At 36.4% G+C, this 20,089-nt stretch overlaps 2 protein-coding genes across 2 annotated transcripts in view; one reads left to right on the top strand and one right to left on the bottom strand.

Annotated features, from left to right (window-relative positions):
• Positions 1–20,089, bottom strand: part of LOC125830205 (HMG1/2-like protein) — a 185,001-nt gene that overhangs the window by 39,581 nt on the left and 125,331 nt on the right. The gene's annotated exons all lie outside the window — the stretch shown is intronic.
• Positions 238–19,340, top strand: LOC125830188 (uncharacterized). The gene is made up of 14 exons (XM_049509384.1): positions 238–359; positions 467–548; positions 9,298–9,408; positions 10,151–10,248; positions 10,353–10,436; positions 10,841–10,977; positions 12,884–12,956; positions 13,072–13,117; positions 14,252–14,361; positions 14,572–14,679; positions 14,788–14,847; positions 15,027–15,088; positions 16,582–16,894; positions 18,317–19,340. The coding sequence occupies exons 1-14, from the start codon at positions 282–284 to the stop codon at positions 19,190–19,192; spliced, it is 2,238 nt and encodes a 745-aa protein (XP_049365341.1). The 5' UTR covers positions 238–281; the 3' UTR covers positions 19,193–19,340.

Here is a 20,089-nt window from a genome sequence, read left to right as displayed (position 1 = left end):
CTTCTGGTCTCAATTTATATGACACAGTTAATTTTTTATGATATAAATTTCTAAATTTTGAATGTAAATTCAGACAATGAAGCAATATGTTTTTTTATATATATTTAAAAACTATATAAGTACCGTAAATAAAAATAATTAATAACTTAAAATATTTAAAAAACCTATTAAAAGAAAAATTTAATCATTTATACTTTTCTATTGTTTTTGGTCTCACTTCTCAAATGCCCCCCTGTCTTCTCCAGTTGCTGTTGTACAGAAGAGTAGAGTTCTCACGTTTCATGGCTGCGATATCAAACTTGACAAGAGAAAATGTCTTACTCTCGCGCCTCAAACTCAAAGCCCTTGTATACTTGCAGGTGCCGTGCTGGGTAAACTCGTTCTATTACATGATGTTTTTTTTTTTTCTTCTTTCAGGCATATTGTCGAACAGTTTGTAAACATTAGCTGAATTATGTTGTTTCAGAAATTTAAACACACTTTTGCTGAATGTGAACGAGAGTCTCAGGTTTCTGCTGATTCTGGTATTGAATCAGTGGTAGAAGCAGGTAAATATAAGCTTAATACGTTTTGATGCTTTCTGCTTTTTGTGCGGTTTTGCTTTTTAGAAGTTATGTTGTTCTGTTGTAACTTTGCCTATTTGATTGGTAAAGCGTGTAAGCTTGGATATAAATGATGCTGGACGGTTGTAGTAGGTTGATAGTTAGGGTAAAAGATTGCAACAACAAGTGGGATCACGGGAGGGTAGAGTGAACATAGACGTTACTCCTACCTTGTAGAGATAGAGATGTTGTTTATGATATATGCACGTCTTAAAATAAAGCATTTCAAAGCAGTATGAGAAAGAGGAATATAGAAATGAAAGCAGTAACAACGACGAAATAATATGAAATAGAAAACAATACATAACATATGGATGAAAGAACGATAACAACAACCAAATAATGTGAAATCAAAGCACCAACAAACACATGTGATAACTAAAATCGAAGAACGTGAAACTAAGAGAATATTGCTAATACTACTAGTAAGAAAGTAGGTACATGTACGACCACCAAACCTATCTCGCAGGAAAGCAAGAGAATGCTCAACTACCAACTAACCTTCTCTTCTAATCCGCGCCCTCCAAACCTACCTATCTAAGCTCATGTTCTCGGTAAGCTCAAGATGCGCCATATCCTAGCTAATCACCTTCCGCAATACTTCCTTGGTGTTACACAATCAGATATTGAGAGAATTCAATGTGTTTTCTATTGAGTAGAATTGCTGAATATATAGGATGCTGTTTACAACAAACTACAGAAGAATAGGGAGATAATATAGCTAACACCACTTAGTCATATTATCCTAAAAAGTATCTCACAAAACTTACCTATCCTGACTAGTTGAGATCACTATCCTAACTTATAGTGATTGAACTTTATCTCTAATATCCCCCCTCAAGCTAAGAATGTGTTTCCAAGATTCTTAGCTTGCCTTTGATGAGTTGAAACCGGCTGGCGGGCAAAGGGTTAGTAAGTATATTTGCTAATTGATTGATAGAGGATATAAACTGCACTGATATATGACCAACCTTGACTTGTTCTCTGACAAAGTGAAAATCAACTTCGCATGCTTCGTTCGTGCCTTAAAACATGGATTAACTGGTAGATATGAAGCTCTCACAACAGATGACTGTGGAATTATGGATTGTCTGTTTAAGCTCTTGAAGAAGAGAATGAAGCCAAATTACTTTTGCTGCGGTATTTGTGACCGATCGATACTCAGCCTTGATTAATGATTGAGCAACTGTTGGTTGCTTCTTAGCTTCAAGGCTGTTCTGGGTACATTTTTCTAGGTATCCTATAAGGAGAATGTTGTGGGTTTGGGGGAACGGGAGGAAAAAACCTCGACCATGATATTAAATTTCATCCCATATACACAACAAAACCTCCTGTGGATCTCCTATCATTTGCGTTGCCTTCCTAATCAACATCACAAAAAGCTTGAAGTTGGGAGCTGGGTGAGAAGTAATAAACAGTCATTGGTGCAAGGTGGCTTTGACACATCGAAGAACACTTTTGCAGGCTGTCCAGTGAGTGGTTGTTGGTGCGGATAAATTTTTTCGTAATTTGTTCACAGCAGAAGCCAAGTCTGGACGAGTTAGACGAGCGTATTGTAGTGCTCCCACTATTTTCATATAAATCCTGAGATCAACCAGCGGTTCACCTTCTTGAAGTTGCAGGTTATATGTGCTAGCCATAGGAAACTTGACAGGTGTGGCATTTTCCATGTGAGTAGTGATGAGAAGATCCTGAAGGTTTTTTTGCTGAGAAAGAATAATACAATTGTTGAGATATCTAACTTTGATTCCCAGGAAGTAGTGAATTTTTCTGAGATCTCACAACTTGAATTCATTGGACAATTGAGTTATGCATGTGTGAACTGGATTTGAGTTACTCCTTTGTGATGATAATATCACCGGCATAGATGCGGATATAAAGAATATCACTGTTTTGGTGTTTGATAAAGAGCGAGGAGTGAGTAATAGAGCCTGCAAAATCAATGGTTAGAATATAAGAACCGAGCCTGTGATACTAAACGCGTGGGGCTTGTTTAGGGATGGCAAATGGGAGGGGCGGGGCGGGTGTGGGTTAAACCCGCATAAACCCGCAAAGTCTTTACCCCGCCCTGCTCCGCCCCGCATAGCATGATTATTTTTTGTTGCCCCGCCCCGCCCAGCCCCGCCCCGCTCCACATGAACCCACCCCGCCTGACAATGCTTAATTCTTTTGTTGAAGGCAGTGTGTTATTTAAATAGCTATGATGCGGATTTCAAAGGTGGTATCTTTCACTTCAAGGATGGAGAACCTGCAGACATTAAAAACACTAACATCTTTTAACTCAAGTTATATTCATTCACCAAATTGGCTAAAAATCATTAAAAACACTAACAACTTTTAACTCACATTGCTATACTTGTAAAAAAAATTAAAATTCTACACAAACTATATGCACAGAAAGTTGAAACACCAAAACTGATTCTGAACATATATTTCCATCCAACTCCCCATATGAAATCCAAGAATTTTTTAACTTCAAGAATTGAGATTCCAATTACAAGAGATTGCTAATCACATTCTTGGATGTTAGACTACTAATCACATTCAACAAAATCAAAAGACTCTCTAGGGCACTACTAATCACATTCAACAAAATCAAAAAAACTCTCCATGCCCTGTTACAACAATAAGGATTCCAAACAGCAAACCTAAAGCAACCGTCTTTATAACTTAAAACAACAGTTTTTTCTTGTTCTCTTTAAATTAGTAAATGGCATCAATAGTTTGTGGGTTAAAAATCAATCATATATGGACCATCACGAGTTATTATTATATTAACAATGAAATTAAGAAACATAATAAAAAAAATAAAAACAAAAATGAGAGGCTTCACTACGACTATTTAAGAAAAGAATTATTCAGGACATTTTGAGTTATTATTTAGTTTCCGAGAGGCAGAGTTTTTTCTTTGCTTCACTCCATTGCGCTTCGTCGTATTGCTGTAAGCCCAATTTAGTTTAAGTTCAAAAGAAAAGGAAACCCTAACCCATACCCGCCCCACCCCAAATATTTTTCTTTTAAAATATTTTGTACTCCCCCCGCCCCGCAAAAGTACTAACCCGCACTGCCTCACAAACACTATTACCCGCTCCGCTTTGCGCCCGCCCTGCCCCATTGCCATCCCTAAGCTTGTTTAAGGCCATAGATTGATTTCCTCTATTTACACACATAATTAGGACATCGTTGATCAATAAAGCCTGAAGGTTGAGAAATGTGCACATCCACTCCTTAGTTTTCATTGAGAAATGCATTGGAAATGTCCAATTGCTGAAGAGTCCATGTATTGGAGATTGCCAAAGAAAGAACAACTCAGACTGTTATAGTCTTGATAACCAGACTGAAAGTGTCACGCCCCGAGCCTACACCCTGGGCGAGATTGGCACTCGAGAAACATTGTTGGCCCCAAGCAAACCCTTGGCCTGACTTACTTACTCAGCGGAAGACTTAGACATAAGAAAGAGAATCCAAATACAAGATAACTCAACTTGTCTCAAACTGAACTCATAATGTTTTAAAAATAAACATTTAACTTAGCCAAAATGGCAACTCAAATCTGAACATAAGCCAATAACAAAATGATGACTAATGAACTAACATTTACTATCTATGAAACCTCTAAAACAACTGAGATGGATGTTGGGACAAATCCCACCACATCCTAAAGAACTGATAATAAACTGAAAGCAATAAAAGGGATCCTTCGGAATACAAAGAGACTCACCAACAAACTCTGAACTGCTCACTGGATCAACGATGCGCTGGATGCTGATCCTAGTTACCTGCGTCTGCATCATAAGACGATGCAGGCCAACTGGCATCAGTACATTGAATGTACGAGTATGTGAGTTGGAATGCTAAACACAACATAGGATTGAAAATAATCTGAAAGGAACTGAAGAACTTACCTGGCTCAACTCAACTCAACATAACTGAACTCATTTCAATATAAAGCAGTTTAAAAACAAGTGCAATATAAAGAAAAACTGTTTAAAACATGATGTCAACTCTGTGTGTATGCAAAGATACATATAACTCTGAGATGTATGTAAAAATACAAATAAACTGATGTATATAAAAATACAAAATACTGCTGTGGGAGTTTCTCTAACCTACAACCATTACTTAAGAGCTATAGTGACGATACAACACTTTACCTCACGCTGCCAAGGACCATCCTATACCTTGCCGGGGTATATGACCTAACTCACTAAGTGGATCCACTAGTCTATGCTAAAAAGCATTAAAGGATTCATCTAATAAGTATGACCCTTTTCTACCCATGATGGCTACATGGTTTATGGAGACGTGAGTTATCTGAACTCAAGCTCGTCCCCATATCGGTGCTCAATACTACTCCCAAAATATACTTTAGCTCATATGTTTGTAAAAACAAAACTCTTTCTTCAGTTTGAGATAATTACTCAAAAACTTAGCTTAAAAGCTCTCTTGGAAATCTCAGTTTCCTTTCTTGCTCAAATGTGAAAACATTTTAACTCTTGGGAATACTTAGTTCCCGTATAATCTTTGAAGAATGAACTTTACTCTTACTTTTTACTGAAAACTAGGTCAAAGGCTCTTTTGGAAATCTCAATTTCCTTTCTTGTTTAAATGTGAAAACATTTACTCTTTGGGAATACATAGTCCCGATATGCTCTTTTGAAGAAAATGCACTTCAAACTTTACTCTTTGCTTAACTTGAACTTTCAGTCTTAAAACAAAGTTAAAACGTTTGTGAAAGACTTTTGAAAACTTTATAAACTTTTCTTGACTTGCTTCTAACTTCTAGACTTGACTCTTAACTTTCCTTGAATTGAAGTATGGATTCAAGGTTCATGATCTCATATTTATGGGTGATTTCATGATGTTTAGACGTACCTTAGAGTGTTGGAATCAACTAGAAAACATAGTTACATCACTAAGGAACTAGTACGAAAAGATAGGGGAGGAATGGGGAGAACTGGCATCCCTGGCGCTCTAAGAGGCGCGGGGCGCCAACCCTCAAAATTCAGAGGGCAAGTTGGGGAGCTTTGGCTGGCGCGCCGCCCCAGAGCCCCACATTCAGAGGCTGCTTTGGGGCGCGCTGGCTCGTGCGACGCCCCACCCCCTTCCCCAGGTGTTTGATGACTTTTCTCCTTCGTTTTTCAACTCTAAACCCTCTAAACTTCAATGGTTCTTTCCCCAAACGCTTAGAATCATTTATACCCTCAATATATGATACATTCAAACCGAATTTACACCCGGAAACATGACTCAAATCGCAAGAAACTTCAACAACACAACCCACAAGAATTCAAACGAAACCTTCAACAATGTTCATCAAGAACTCAATTTCTAAACTTTCAAAGACTTAAATTCGCTGAATTAAATCATGGTTGGCGCGTGGGTGAACTAACCCAACGCTATGTGATCTCACATACCTTGTAGGGATCACCCCCGACGAAATCCACAAGCTAAACTTGACGAACTTGACGATTTCCTTGCTTCTCCTTCTCTTTTCTCCTCTTCTTTCCTCTTCTCTAAAACCCTAACTCTTTTCCTAGAGCGTAAAACTGACCAAGTTCAGTTTAGACCCTTAATTCATTCACTAAAACGAATTTAATTAATTGGATAAGGGAAAGACTGAAATACCCTTCAAAAATCCGGATTGGACATTTCCTTATTTGAACAGACCAACTTCCAAAGGGCATAACTTACTCATACGAACTCGGAATCGCGCAAACTCGGCGGCGTTGGAAAGATCATTCTAAGAGCTTTCCAACCATATCTGGAAGTACACCTAACTCATCCTGAGCTAGGAGTTATGGCCGTTTGACGTTGACCAAAACTCAACTTTTCTTAACTTAAACAAATTTCCAGATTTTCATTCTTTCCAAAAAATGACTATTTCCAATTATTAGCTTCTTCCTAGCTATTTCAAATTGCGAGATGTTATAGAAAGTGGCATCATAATCTATTCCCTCAACTTGATTATAGCCATTGTCTACCAAGTGAGCCTTGCACCGGTCGATGCTGCCCTCAAGATGGTGTTTGAGTCAGAAAACCCATTTGCAACTCACAATATTAGAATGTGATGGTTTAGGAACAAGTCCCTATGTTTGATGTTGTATCAAAGCAATTATTTGAGAGCTCATAGCCTTTCTGCATAATGGAACTTTGAGTGCTTTCTATAGCATGTTGGTTCTGAAAGAGTAACTGAGGAATAACCTTACCATCCAAAACAGACATGAAAGCCAGTGTTTTCTTCTTCTTTGGATTTTTCCTTAGAACCACTGGATGAGTGCATCCAGGTGGTTGTGATGGCTCAGTAGGAGTTGGAAGGACATTCAGTTGCTGCTCCGAAGGAGAATTAATATTATCTTGAGAAGCACTAGAAGATGAGAAGCTTAAACTAGAATTATTGTCGTTAGAAGAATCTACAAAATTATGTGAAAGTGTCGAAGATGATGGTACAATTGTGTCAGGTTGCGGTATTGACGCAATTAATGTGAGCCAAGTAGTGGAATTGAATTGCTTTAGAAGAGTGCCTAGGATAGAGGAATCAGACAACTTTTTCTCCTAATACGGAAACGAGTTTCATCAATATGAACATGTCTACTAAGATAAATTTTGAAGCAGACATACCCGTGATGGTCCTTAGCATACTCGAGAAAAACACTAGCTGCAGTTCTGTAGGAGAACTTGTGTTGATTGTAGGGTCGTAACAAAGGATAGACCGTGCAGCCAAAGACACGGAGAAATTCATAATCTGGTGAAGTGCCATGAATTTTTTCAAATGTTGATACATGGTGAAGCACTTGAATAGGGAGCCTGTTAATTAAGTATGTAGTGGCGTGCATAACGAAGTTTCAAAATCTGGATGGAACTGCACAATGAGCGAGCAGGGTGAGGCATGTATCCATTAAGTGTCTGATTTTCCTTTCAACTTGACCATTTTGCTGATGTGTAGGAGGACAAAGAATGCGATGTTTAATACCATTTTCCTTCAGATAAGTATTGACAGTACAAAAATTACCTCCCCAATCTAATTGCAAATTAATGATTTTGGTTTGAAACTGGTTTTCAATCAGTTTGTGGAATTCGACAAAAGTAGAAAAACCTTATTTTTTTGTTTAATTGGAAATAACCAACAATAAATCCACAAATAGAACACAATACTTTCTCCATAAAAAGATAAGTTAGGTGCTGGTCCCCATACATCTCCATGAATCAATTCCAATGGCTTACTAGCAATAGAGCCAATGATTGATAAAGAAATCTGACTATGTTTGCTTAAACAACAAGCTTCATATGGCCAACTGATTATATTGAATACTAGGCAAATAGAACTTATTAACAAGAAAGATGATTGTTGATTGTTGAGGATGACCAAGCCGAGCATGCCAATCGGGTGCAACAGTCCGAGCTGATTTAAAAGCTTTGCTCTATCCTGTATTGTCCTCTAATGCAGCAATAGGAAGCCTGTAACTCCGTCCTCAGCTATTCCCTGCAACAACACCTTTTTATCTGTCTGATGCTTCACAGTAAACCCATCAGAGTCTAATTAAAAGAACATTGATTGTCTTTAGCAAATTTATTAACAGACAACAATTGTTGTTGTATGGCATTGAATTCATCAGGAGACAGAGGTGTGCCAGCCGCAGCAAGCTCGTCAACGATAGCTTTAGCTTCGAGAAAAAATTAAGCCAGTGTTTGTCACCAAGAGTCATGTTTTGCAAGGTGATGTGTAATTGGACTCTTTTAGCGTTGTTGCTGATGCCAAATTCGTTCGAGAGAGCGGTCTAAGCTTCAAAGGCAGTATCTAAACCAGTCACATAAGGAAAAAATTCCTCTATTAAAGATGATAAGTTCCAACTTGTTGGAGTTGGTCTTCTTGCAACCACTTTAGATAGTTAGAATTTGCTTATGAGTGATTTATTTTGGTATTGATGATGGTGGAAGGAGGTGCTGATGTACCATTGATATGATTGAATAGATTGTAACATTTGATGATAGGAACAAGTTGAGTTTCCCAAGTCAGGTAGTTTGTTGGTTTGAGTTTTATGAAAAAAGAAAGTTGAGCATGGAGTATAGTAGCAAAAAGACTTGGAGTGGTTAAGGTGGTTGTTGTGAGGTGGAATCTGAAAGTTGAGAAGTTATGATTCCATAGTAGGCTCTGGTACCATGTTACACAATCAGATGTTGAGGGAATTCAATGTATTTTATTGAGTAGAATTGCTGAATATATACGCAGTTGTTTACAACAAACTATAAAAGAATCGGGGAGATAATATAGCTAACAACACTTCACCGTATTTCCTAAAATGTAGCTAACAGAACTTATCTATCCTGACTAGTAGAGATCACTATCCTAACTTATAGTGATTGAACTTTATCTAACACTTGGCCAGGCTCGACCTCTGCTAACGCCCACCATTGCCAACCTCCCACACCTCCTTACTGGGACATCTACATTTCTCCTTTTTTGCAAGGTAGAGAGGTTGTTTTTGATAGACCATCGGCACAAAATTGAGAAAATTATTGACCAAAGAGAAAGAATAAAGACTGACTTTGTTTTCGGCTAGTCTGTTTTCATTGGCTATGATAGATGATCTGCAAACATTGGGTAGGAGAGGCAGTGCTGCAAACTTGTGATTGAATGAAAATGTTATTTGTGGAGTAAGGAGTTGAATTATGATATGTGATGGTTATGATTCAGGTCAAATTGACTTCTCAAAATGGAGGAAGCTGGACTCTAGGAACTTTGGGATTAGTAGATCAATGATACCACCATCTCCCCGGGTTGTTCTGAAGATTCTGCACGGTGAAGGTGATAATTTTTTGTTGTGTTCGATCATTCTGGTCTGGCTACCCGAGTATGTGTTACATAACTATGGGACCTCAAACTTATCAATTTACTTTCAAATGTTGAAACTGTTTTTTGTTTTGAATTGTACCTGTCATGAGCGAGGCAAAACCAATTCTTTTCCTCCACTCCCCACTCCATCCCCCCACCCCCACTTCAAAAAGGTGACTGCCTCTTCAAAGATCAAGTGCATTTGATTGGTAAACGGGATTTTTGTTGCGGTACTCAGAGTTGAATCAATAAAATCAAGTGTGTTAAACCGGAGAGAAGCCAACTTAGGCCATGTTTGCACAATAAGGGTAAGTACTAACAATGAAGTAGGAATATTCTAGACGCTTCTGAAAAAGTAGAATATTTGAGAATATCCTACAATTTATTTTACATCTGTTGTGCATGAGCATTGAAAACACATAATCTGGGATCTTTTCTATTACCCCTGATGCATGTAATATAATGAAGTACTAGTGGTAGAGAGATGTCAACCAATTAGTTGAATATTCTTCGACTCAAGTTCCTTGTGTCCAGGCATGTTGTGAATCTCAACACACTTTAACGTAACCTAATAATTTGCTTGGATATAAAAACCCTAAGTTTTCCACCCTTATCCCATACCACTCCATTTGCAAGTCTCCTGTTTTTTTTTTAAGATCATATATATGCCTTTCTTTTTAATCGATTATCCTTTGACCGAAACCTCAATATACAGGGTTTGAAGCGTACCTGGTTGGTGGATGTGTCAGAGATCTAATTCTCAATAGAATACCAAAAGATTTTGATATAATCACAAATGCAACACTTCGACAGGTTCTTGATGAATGTGAAATCATCACCTAGTTATGAGACAACTACATTAGGTTTCAGTAACTCATAGTTCGGCTCTAACATTTATGCTATCATATCTTTTGCAGATAAAAAAGCAATTTCGTCGTTGTGAAATAGTTGGACGAATATTTCCAATATGTAGAGTGCATGTCAAAGGTTCTATAGTTGAGGTTGGCACAACTCCTTTGGGATACTAATTGGGCTACCTTTCTATACATCTATGGTTGGGTATGGGCACAAACAATTTCCCATTGTACACATTATGCTGTACCAACAAATATATATTTTAACTTAAATAAGAATTTCAAAAAAAATTCAACTAATGTTTGGTGAAGTGAGAAGTGCTCGAGTTGCAAGTCACATTGATTTTTTTTTTTTAAAATTTTACCATTTTGATCACCACAGAAGAAGGAAGAACATTCTGATTTGGTATCCAGACCACAGGAAAATCTCCTTTTGTTTAAGTGAAGAGACAATTAGAGATCAATCTCAAAAAAGTAGAAGATAAATTAGAGACCTGGAACCCTTGTTACAATCACAGCTACTGAAGTACTTCATATTCCAATTACTGCAGGTATCAAGTTTTGATACTGTGGCAAAACATGCTGAAAAGGAAGAGGCACCCTTAGTTCCTAAAATGCCTAAGGGATGTCCTGAGAAAGATTTCATTCTCTGGAACAATTCCATGCACAGAGACTTCACTATTAACAGGTACCTTTTGTTTTGTATTTTCTTAAGGGGATGGAGCTAAAAATGTTCTGTGGACTTCTCATGGGGAAAGAAGGCATAGCAAAGGTTATAACTTTTAGTTCGGGACTTAATCCCATTCCCCCCCCCCCCTCTCCACACACAAAAAAAAAAAGGAAAAGAAAAAGAAGGATAATTTGATTCATAACATCCAGATTTGTTGCTCAGTTCAAACTTTTGCCATTTTGATTTTTTGGCGCTGGTGTTGATCTACTATGCTAAATAATCCGGAAAGGACAACGAATTTAGAACTATCTAAAATTTTGACTAAAATGTGGAGGAACTAATTGTTGCAAGAGGGAAGTTTTGTGAACTTCCATCCTTGAGTTCTCCCTGCTGTGGCTCTATTTAGGATATGAACAATTCTACATTTTTAATTTCTGATTTTTTTTTTTAAGAAATATTTATATTTGGATTAAATGGTTTATACATCAAAAAGTTCCCTTCAATGCACCCAACAATTATGAAGCTATCACTCAGACCTTGGATCATTATGAAGACACATTTATCATTTAAAATGTGGATTAAACCAGAAAAGTACACGAATTTTATTGGATTAAGCGACAATTGTATACTTTTCAGATGAACTAACTTTTGTTCTTTCTAGATTTTTAATATAATTGGTTGAAAGTTAAAGAGTCAGAGTGGAAGAGATGGGTTGATTTTGCAAAGAATTAGTTTGCTAGAAATATACGTTTAGATCATTTTTGGTATTTTGAGAACTTATGTTTCCCAAAGAAACTGAATTTATTTTTAAAATATCAAGCACCATTGATTTTAGTTGCTAAAACAGGAATTCTACTTGTTAAGGGTACTGCTATGCGGCATTTGATTTAGTTTGCCAGAAATCTAAGTTTAGATCATTTTTGGTATTTCAAGAACTTATGTTTCCCAAAGAAACTGAATTTATTTTTTAAATATCAAGCACCATTGATTTTAGTTGCTAAGACAGGAATTCTACTTGTTAAGGGTACTGCTATGCTGCATTTGATTTCACCACATGGGATCATTGATGACTCAGTGTTAATTATGAACAAATGATCCAGTGGTTTATACATTTCATCTTTTTTTGGATGAGAAAAGTTGAGAGGAAACTGTTAATGGTTTTCGGGGCTATAACTAAGAAGTTGGAACTGGCTGTTGCTCATTTTCTTGGATGGTTGGGACTGCAGGAAGAGAGAGAGAGTCAACTGGATTGGTATATAATTGTAGTGTTTTTTCTACAAGTTGTTGGTGATGTTCTAGGTGCTTTATTTAGTTCACTTGATCCTGTCCTTATTCTTAGCATCTGCAAGTAGATTTTGGTAAAAAGGCAAAAAACTGAAGATATTAAACCCTATTCTATTTCAATGAACTTGGTTAATGTTATAACACAGTTGTTACCATGGCATGCTGGTGAGCTATGAATTAACAGCTGTTCTAGAGCATTATAGCATTTTGGGAAGCTAAACTAAGCAATTTATTTTGCTAAATGTAATTATGTAATACATATTGATATTCTCTGTGTTAGACGTTAAACTGATTCCTTTTTTTTTTCTGAAGAAGGTAACAAATATTTTATAAATGAACATTAAACTGATGTCTTTATCAGTATCTTTCAATGGAGAATCCTCCACAAAATAAGAATGAATTGTACTACCTGGTATCCATATGTAGGTTACATGTAAAATGTCTATTCTTTTTGTTCTATGAACCTATTTTTTACATACTAGAGAAAATTGGGCCAGACAATATGCTTTATTTGAAGTTCGCAAGTTATGGCCTGCGGGATGATTAGTTTTGGTTGTAGTGGTGATTGATAGATACTTAAATTTTTGAGTTTTTGGGTGCTATCTAACTCATTATTATGTTTCTAAAATCATGGAAACAGCTTATTTTTCAACCCGTTCGTGAATAGAATCTATGATTATGCCAATGCAATGCAGGACCTAAGATCGTTAAAGGTGAGATTATTATCTTCACATATGTACTTTATTAAAATTATCTTCAAGTATGTAATGGAAACCAATTACTTTGATGTGTTGGAATTTGAAAAGGTTTATTTTGATATGAATTCAGCTACGGACTTTGGTGCCTGCTCACTTGTCATTTGAAGAAGATTGTGGTAGGTGCAATTATTCAAAAGTTTGTCATGAATTGAGACTTAGTATCATACTTCTTCCATTCCGAAAGGAATATATACTTTATTTTTGTATTTGCTTATTTTACTATTCATTACAAATCAAAACATACACATGTTCAACCTTTTTCCTTAATGACTACACAAAGTTAAAACTTAATTTGGGTTGGAAGCATTACTATTTTATTGGATTAAATTCATTGGACCCCTTTCATCCATCACTCATTTTGCTTATTGCAACACTAAACAGTTATTTAGTATGCTTAACATTATAGATCTTTAATTTTTTAACTACTTCAAACAATTTCATGATGGACCGTCAGATTCTCATGGGGAAATGTTCTTATTTCAGCAATACTCTTAATCCCTTAGCTGTTCACTTCTCTTGTAGCTTCCCCTCCTCCAAAAAGTTGTTGCCCTCCTTTGGCATAGTTTTAAGTTTCCATGAGACTGTTATGTCTATTATTGTTTGCAACACTACTATATTAGGATTAGAAAATTTATGAAAACATTGTGGAACTCTGGGAAAGAGGGCTAGAGCATAAACTTAAGAACACAGCAAGAATGAAAGAAATTCAATTTGGAATATGCCATGTAGATCTAGAATGTAGGCTATTAGATTGATGGCTAGCGCGAAAGGAAGAAAAATCTGCGTGGTATTATCTATTGACTTAGAGAAAGCATATGATAGAGTACTACGGAAGATCATTTGGTGGTTGATTTATAGAGGTCTAAACTTTTCCTCCAAGAAAGGAATAACCTAAATATGGGACAGATCTTTTCCAACAAGGAAACTTTTTCCACCAAGAAAGGTAATTCTAGTTATGGTAGAAAATCAAATATGGTGGAAATTCAGGGTAAACCCTAACACACAAGGTGTAAACATGGGGTAACATGAGGTTTTAAGATTTAGGGAAATTCTCTTTGTTAGCAAAGAACAAAAGGATTTTCGGCGTTTTGCTGCCAATCAATTTGGCACAACGTAGAGTTAGAACGCTTTAAGAGTAAGTAAAAGTAGAAAGGGGATGGCAATGTTGAATTCAAGGATAGATGGGGGCAACATGAATTTAACCCCAATTGTTAATATGATGGAACTAATCTTGGATTCTTTTTTCTCAGCAAGAATCTTGCGTGGCTTGAGATTGGCTGCCCGTCTTAACTTATCCTTTACAAAGGAGATAGAAGATGCTATGCATGAACTCTCGTCAGCCATCATGAGCTTGTCCAATGTATAAACAATGATTTCTGGTTAAGTTATTTATCTGGCTTAATCATTCACTTCATCTTTTCCCCCAATGTTTGCCTTTCTCTTTGTTATTTGTCCCTTCTTCTCATTGTTGAACATCCCTGAAGCCCTAAACGTTCCTGTTCTCCTAAGGGAGTTCTCTACATCATATGCTCCATTTTCACTGATATTTCTCTGTTTATTGTGCTTGCAGCCTAGAATAATGATGGAACTGAACTATATGATGTCATATGGGGCTGCAGAGCCTTCTCTTTCTTTACTTCAGAGATACAATATCCTTGAGATTGTGTTGCCATTTCATGTATGTCCATATTGCTGCATGACCTGCATCTAATTTTGGCTGCTGACAAAATGGTACACCTTTTAAGAATTGTGGAAATAGCTTGATGTGCATGTATATCATTTTCAGGGGACATACCTTACTCAACAGGCTAGTAAACAATTGGGTAAAAGTTCTGTGATGCTGATGGTATGCTCTTTATTGCTTCGACTCATTTTATAACTCTGAAAAAATTTATAAGTCCTTAATTAGCTTTTCCTGTGTATGTTGCATGCGCATGTGGGCATATTCATTTTCTAAAGTAATATTTTGTTGGTTCTTTCACTTGTGTTTTAAGCATATAATTTATCAGTCATGGCTTTCTTCAGAAATTATTTTCCAGCTTGGATCAATTGGTCACCTGTGGTCAACCTTCGCATGATAGTGTGTGGTGAGTTGATATTATATTTTTTTCAAATAAAGCATTTGGTCTAATGACATGAATTTTTATTGAGGTTTTTTGTCTCATTTTGGCATTTGATTGTTTTCTCACCCTTCCAAGTAGGTAGTGACATATAATATTGTGCCTGTGACATGACATTGCCGTAGCTTTATCATATGAGTCGAGTTCCTTTTGCTTTTATTCTGAGCTCTGGTGCAGATATGTTGATTATTGGATTCTTGATCTCCATGAGGCTTTTGCTTTCCATACCCCTGTCTCTTCTTTGCTGACACTTTCTCCCTAATAGGGATAGTCTTCATTTTTGGATATTATTGTATCTACTGCTGCTTTTAGAGCTGTAATTTGATATATAAGTTTCTCTGTGGTTCTGGACTTGTCTAATTGGAAGATCCATTATTTCTTATCATCTCTTCTATCATAGTACCTTGCAACTGTATAACAGAGCTATTATGCTTTGCTTGGTGTCAAGTGCTGACTTGGATAGGAAGAATTTCTGAGATTGACTAGCTGAAATCCTGCTGTTGTTAAGCTAAGGGTGGACCTTGCAGTCATCTCTTTTGGTTATCTTTATGCTTTGAACCAAACAAGTGGTCATTCCTAATCTTTTTATGCTTTGAACTAAACAAGTGTTCATTCCTAATCAATGATATATTGTTATCCTGTGGACACCTTCTAATACCCTTCTCTCTTACTTTGTGGTGTGAGTTGTTTTTGGTTTAAGATGTCTTGTTTAAGCTTTCACATGGCTAGCGAATGAATGCATTTGTTATTTATATGATAAGGCAATGTTAAATATAGTTCCTATGGGTTTGGGAGCTTGCACTTCTCCTCCCTTTACGAAGGAATAGGCATATAATTTCAGTGTTAAGTGTTGAAGTAAAGCCATCGAGCCTTCATCTACTACAGAATTTTCATAGTCAGGACAACGTGCAACAGTAAGAATAGTAAACAAGCATCTTCTTGTGTCTATCGTTTTACATTTTAATTTCTGGACACTGCTAGTTGAAGCATTTATTGCCTTCCTGACTTCAAAAGCCCAAGTCAGCATCATCACTACTAGAATTTTTTAGTGCATCTCAGATAATACTTCTACGTAGCTTCCTTCATTTTTTGTTTTTTAAATTGCAAATTAGGGCCAATTTAGACATTTAAAGATTTGTTTTTTTTTATGTGGTGCTTTCATTGTATAGCACATTTACTCTGGTGTATTCCATAGTTCAATTGTGCTGATCCATTGCATTCAGCATATGAAACCTTTGGAGTCATGTCTCTAACTCTACTTCACGGCAGATGTTGCAGCTCATAGTCTACCTTCCTACTGTCACAATAGTGGATTCTACTGACTTAGACCACTTTGCTATCACGAATTCAACAGTAGACTTTAGATGAATTGACCTGCACTAATATTGAGAGAACTCCTTGTTACGGCTGGGATTTGGGATAATTGACAAAATTTTCCTTTTCAATGATGTGTATGACAGGGTTGCACTCTTGGTGTTTCATATGGCATTGATCACACATCCCCAACATGTGTTTGTCATCCTGACTTTTGCTTCTGTATTGTATCACGCAAATTGGAAGGAAGCTGTTAAATTTGCAGAAAAGCATTCTGAAGATGCAGCTGTTTATGGACCAGAATTCTCTGATTCTCAAGGCTCCATTTCAGATGATGAACTTGCAAAAAAAGTTGCACAGCTGGCAGTGCAAGTCCAAAAATCTATAAACATTTTAACCGACAGGGACAGCCTCCTGGAAGCAATGTCCAAGTTCCCAGGAGCCCCATGCTCTGGTTTGGTGGGTAAACATACTTTGACTTTTAAATGTAACTGTTGTTTACACCAATACAGTTTGTCTGTCTTGTTTTTTCACTTTGTTTGGGTACACTGTACAGTTTATTTTTCACCCATATGGTTCTTCAGAGTAATGATCGACTTTTGTGGAAGATCCAAATTTAGTTCATGCTGTTTACCCAATTGTTAAATAGACTAATTTCTATTCCTATCTGAAAGCAGAAGCTGCATTAATCATTTTCCAATAATAATATGGGGAAAATGTGTGATCGATAATTCTATGTGGAATTTTCTATTGATAAACAAGTAATTAACTTTTTATGGCTTGAATATGGTTGACTTATTATTTTTTCGTCAAGTCTGTTTCTTAATCTGTGATTATGGAAAGGTCAAACATTTAGTAATACTTGCTATGAGTTACTTAATTCCTTCATACAACAAGAGATAGATCTTTCTAAACCTTTTTGCAGTGCATTCCATGGACGGAAAGGGATTAAATACATTCTTAGATACTATTAAAAGGCATGCATCGGCAATTTCCTAACGTAGAAGCTAGCTCATTATACTCGCAAGGAGCTTGTTAAACCCTGTTTCTATGTAAATTTTGTGACTTATGAAGTTAGTGATTCAGGTTTCCTGCAACAAAATGGACCAGTATCTCTGAACCTAATGTAAAGGTTTTTATTTATTTTGTAAACAACATAGTATCTTTCATCTAACTTTTTTTGGAAATTTAGGACTTGGAATAAATGCAACTCCCTCCCTCTCTTCCTCTCCATCATAAACAGCCCTAATAGATTCATTGAGAAAGCAGCTCAGCTTATCCACAAAGTAAATACTAGTTGTGCATATAGTCATGATTTTATTTCTTGATTTGAAGATAAATGGCGGACACGGATTAGGGTAGAAGGTCAGTTAGGTAGTTGAGAGTTGTCTCACTTCGTCATTCATACCAATAGTCGTAGTATTACTCTAGGAGTTTCTTGTGGTTCCATTTCTGTTACTATTTACTGTTTCTTTTCCATTCAATTATCGTGTTATTTTGTGGTAGTGACTGTTTCATTTTTAGTAGGCTTGTCATGCTTTATTCAGCATTTTGTCTCGACTTCTTCACTTCCATTGTTTTCTTTTTTTGAACTGCTTTGTAATGCTTTCACTTGAGCCGAGGGTCTATCGGAAGCAACCTCTCCACCTTGTAGGGGTAAGGTTTGCGTACACACTGCCCTCCCCAGACCTCACTTGTGGGATTACACTGGGTATGTTGTTGTAAAATAAAATGGGGAGAAACGGAGAAGCAGATCTAGTAGCCTTTAATTCTCGTGCCCTCCTACTTGAGAAGTGTTTAATAGGCTATCAGAATGGTAATTGCTCTTATTATTATTTTAACAAGTTTTTCTTGACTGTTATGGAGATGTCTGATTTGCAGGTCTTTGTATCAAACAAAATGGGCAGGGCTGTCGAGCTAATGTTTGACATTCTAGTGAAAGATGTTACATCTCTCAAAACTAGGAAGGACGTTTACAGGATAGATTACGTTTCTCTTGGGAAAGGAAATATGTGTGAGACAAGGTTTCTTCTTGGCAAAGTTATCCTTGATACCATAATTCCTAGAGTCACCCAGGGTGTTAAAGTGATCAAAGAGGGAAAACATATCCTGCTTGGAGTTGATGGTCAACAGAAGGAAGATGCTTCCCACGAGAATTTCCTTGAAAATTTGAAGCTAATGAAGCCGAAGTTTGTGTCAGATGATGACTTGCTTAATGAAAATTATCAACTCCAACAAGATATTTTTGAGAAGAAAAGGTTAAATCACGAGGGATGTAGTGATTTGGTGGAGGCAGTAACCAAGAAGCAGAAGGTTGTTGCTGCTGAGCACTACGAGGAGTTGGCTGTCAAGAAGCAAGATTTGATTGATGATACAGATTGTCTCAGTCAGGAACTGGATAGAGTGAGGGATACTGTCACTATGAAGAAATTTAAGGGTGAGGATGCTCAGTTGCCGAAGGATGAAATAAGGATGCTGCTGGAAGAGGTGAAATATCAACAACACTGTCGCGATGCAACAGGAAAGGAGAAAAAGAATGCTGTCATTAACCCTTTGAATCTTTTGATGAATAATGTGGCTACTAAGGATCACAAATTCACAGATAAGTATGATTCCTTGCAACAAGAACATAGTATTGATGAAGTAAACAAGAAGTTAGATGGTGAAAATCATAATTCTCGGGGGAAGAAATTTGCTTCAGCTGGGAAGGGCAAACGAACGGTTAGCAAACAGACACTTTCAACTCTTTTTAGGTGAATTGCCTTTTGTTTGTTGTAAATTAGATGTTCTTACAAGTAGCAAAGAGTAAAATCTGAATCTGTATTAGTCCATTTTATATAAGTACCTAAATCCAGGTACATGGCAATAGAGACAGAGTTAATTGGTTGTGTTTGCCATTTTTTTGACATTGGATTAGTTTATCATATGGTTAGTAACTTTAATTGTATTCATTCAGAATAGTTCCGCTTCATATTTGGAGTGGGATCAGTATTTTGTATGTTAATTCATAGCTAATAGCCTAATATGAAATATCCCACAATTGATTATTTCTTTGTTTTTGATGTCAAAGAAGTTTTGGACATTTCAACTTATTTAGGATTGAGGGGTAGTTATTGAAGAAATTTTGAGATTTTGGCCCGACTTACGTTGGTGCATAAGTTCGAAAACCTTGGGAGTATAGGCTCGCCCCTCCGGTCTCCTCCCAAGTCCCAACTTAAATACTCTCCTTGTCCCAATTTATGACTTATTTTCTTTTTTAATTAGTTTAAAAAGAATTACACATTTATATATTTAGTACTCCCTCCGTCTCATTCTATGTTGCACTTTTTGGATTTTCGAGATTCAAACAAGTCTATCTTTGACCGTAAATTTTTCATTGATCTTTTAATCATTTTGAATTATCAATTATTGTGACTTATAATACTTTTTACGTTGTATACAAATATATAAAAAAAATTGAAGATCTCATACACAAATTTTTGGTCAAATTTAAATTGTTTGACTCTCGAAAAATGAAAAGTGCAACATAAATTGAGATATCAGGAGTAACAATTTAACTTTAACATGCTTATTTTAATCTTAGTAAAATGGTGTATAACTGTATAAACATTTGTGATTTATTTTGAATCACAAGTTAGTGTCAAACATAATTGA

This window comes from Solanum verrucosum, unplaced genomic scaffold, assembly GCF_900185275.1.
Source record: "Solanum verrucosum unplaced genomic scaffold, falcon-dt-bn FXZP01000072.1, whole genome shotgun sequence".
Classification (NCBI taxonomy): domain Eukaryota; kingdom Viridiplantae; phylum Streptophyta; class Magnoliopsida; order Solanales; family Solanaceae; genus Solanum; species Solanum verrucosum.
Note: the sequence above shows the minus strand (reverse complement) of the source record. Positions and strands in the feature narration are given on the sequence as shown.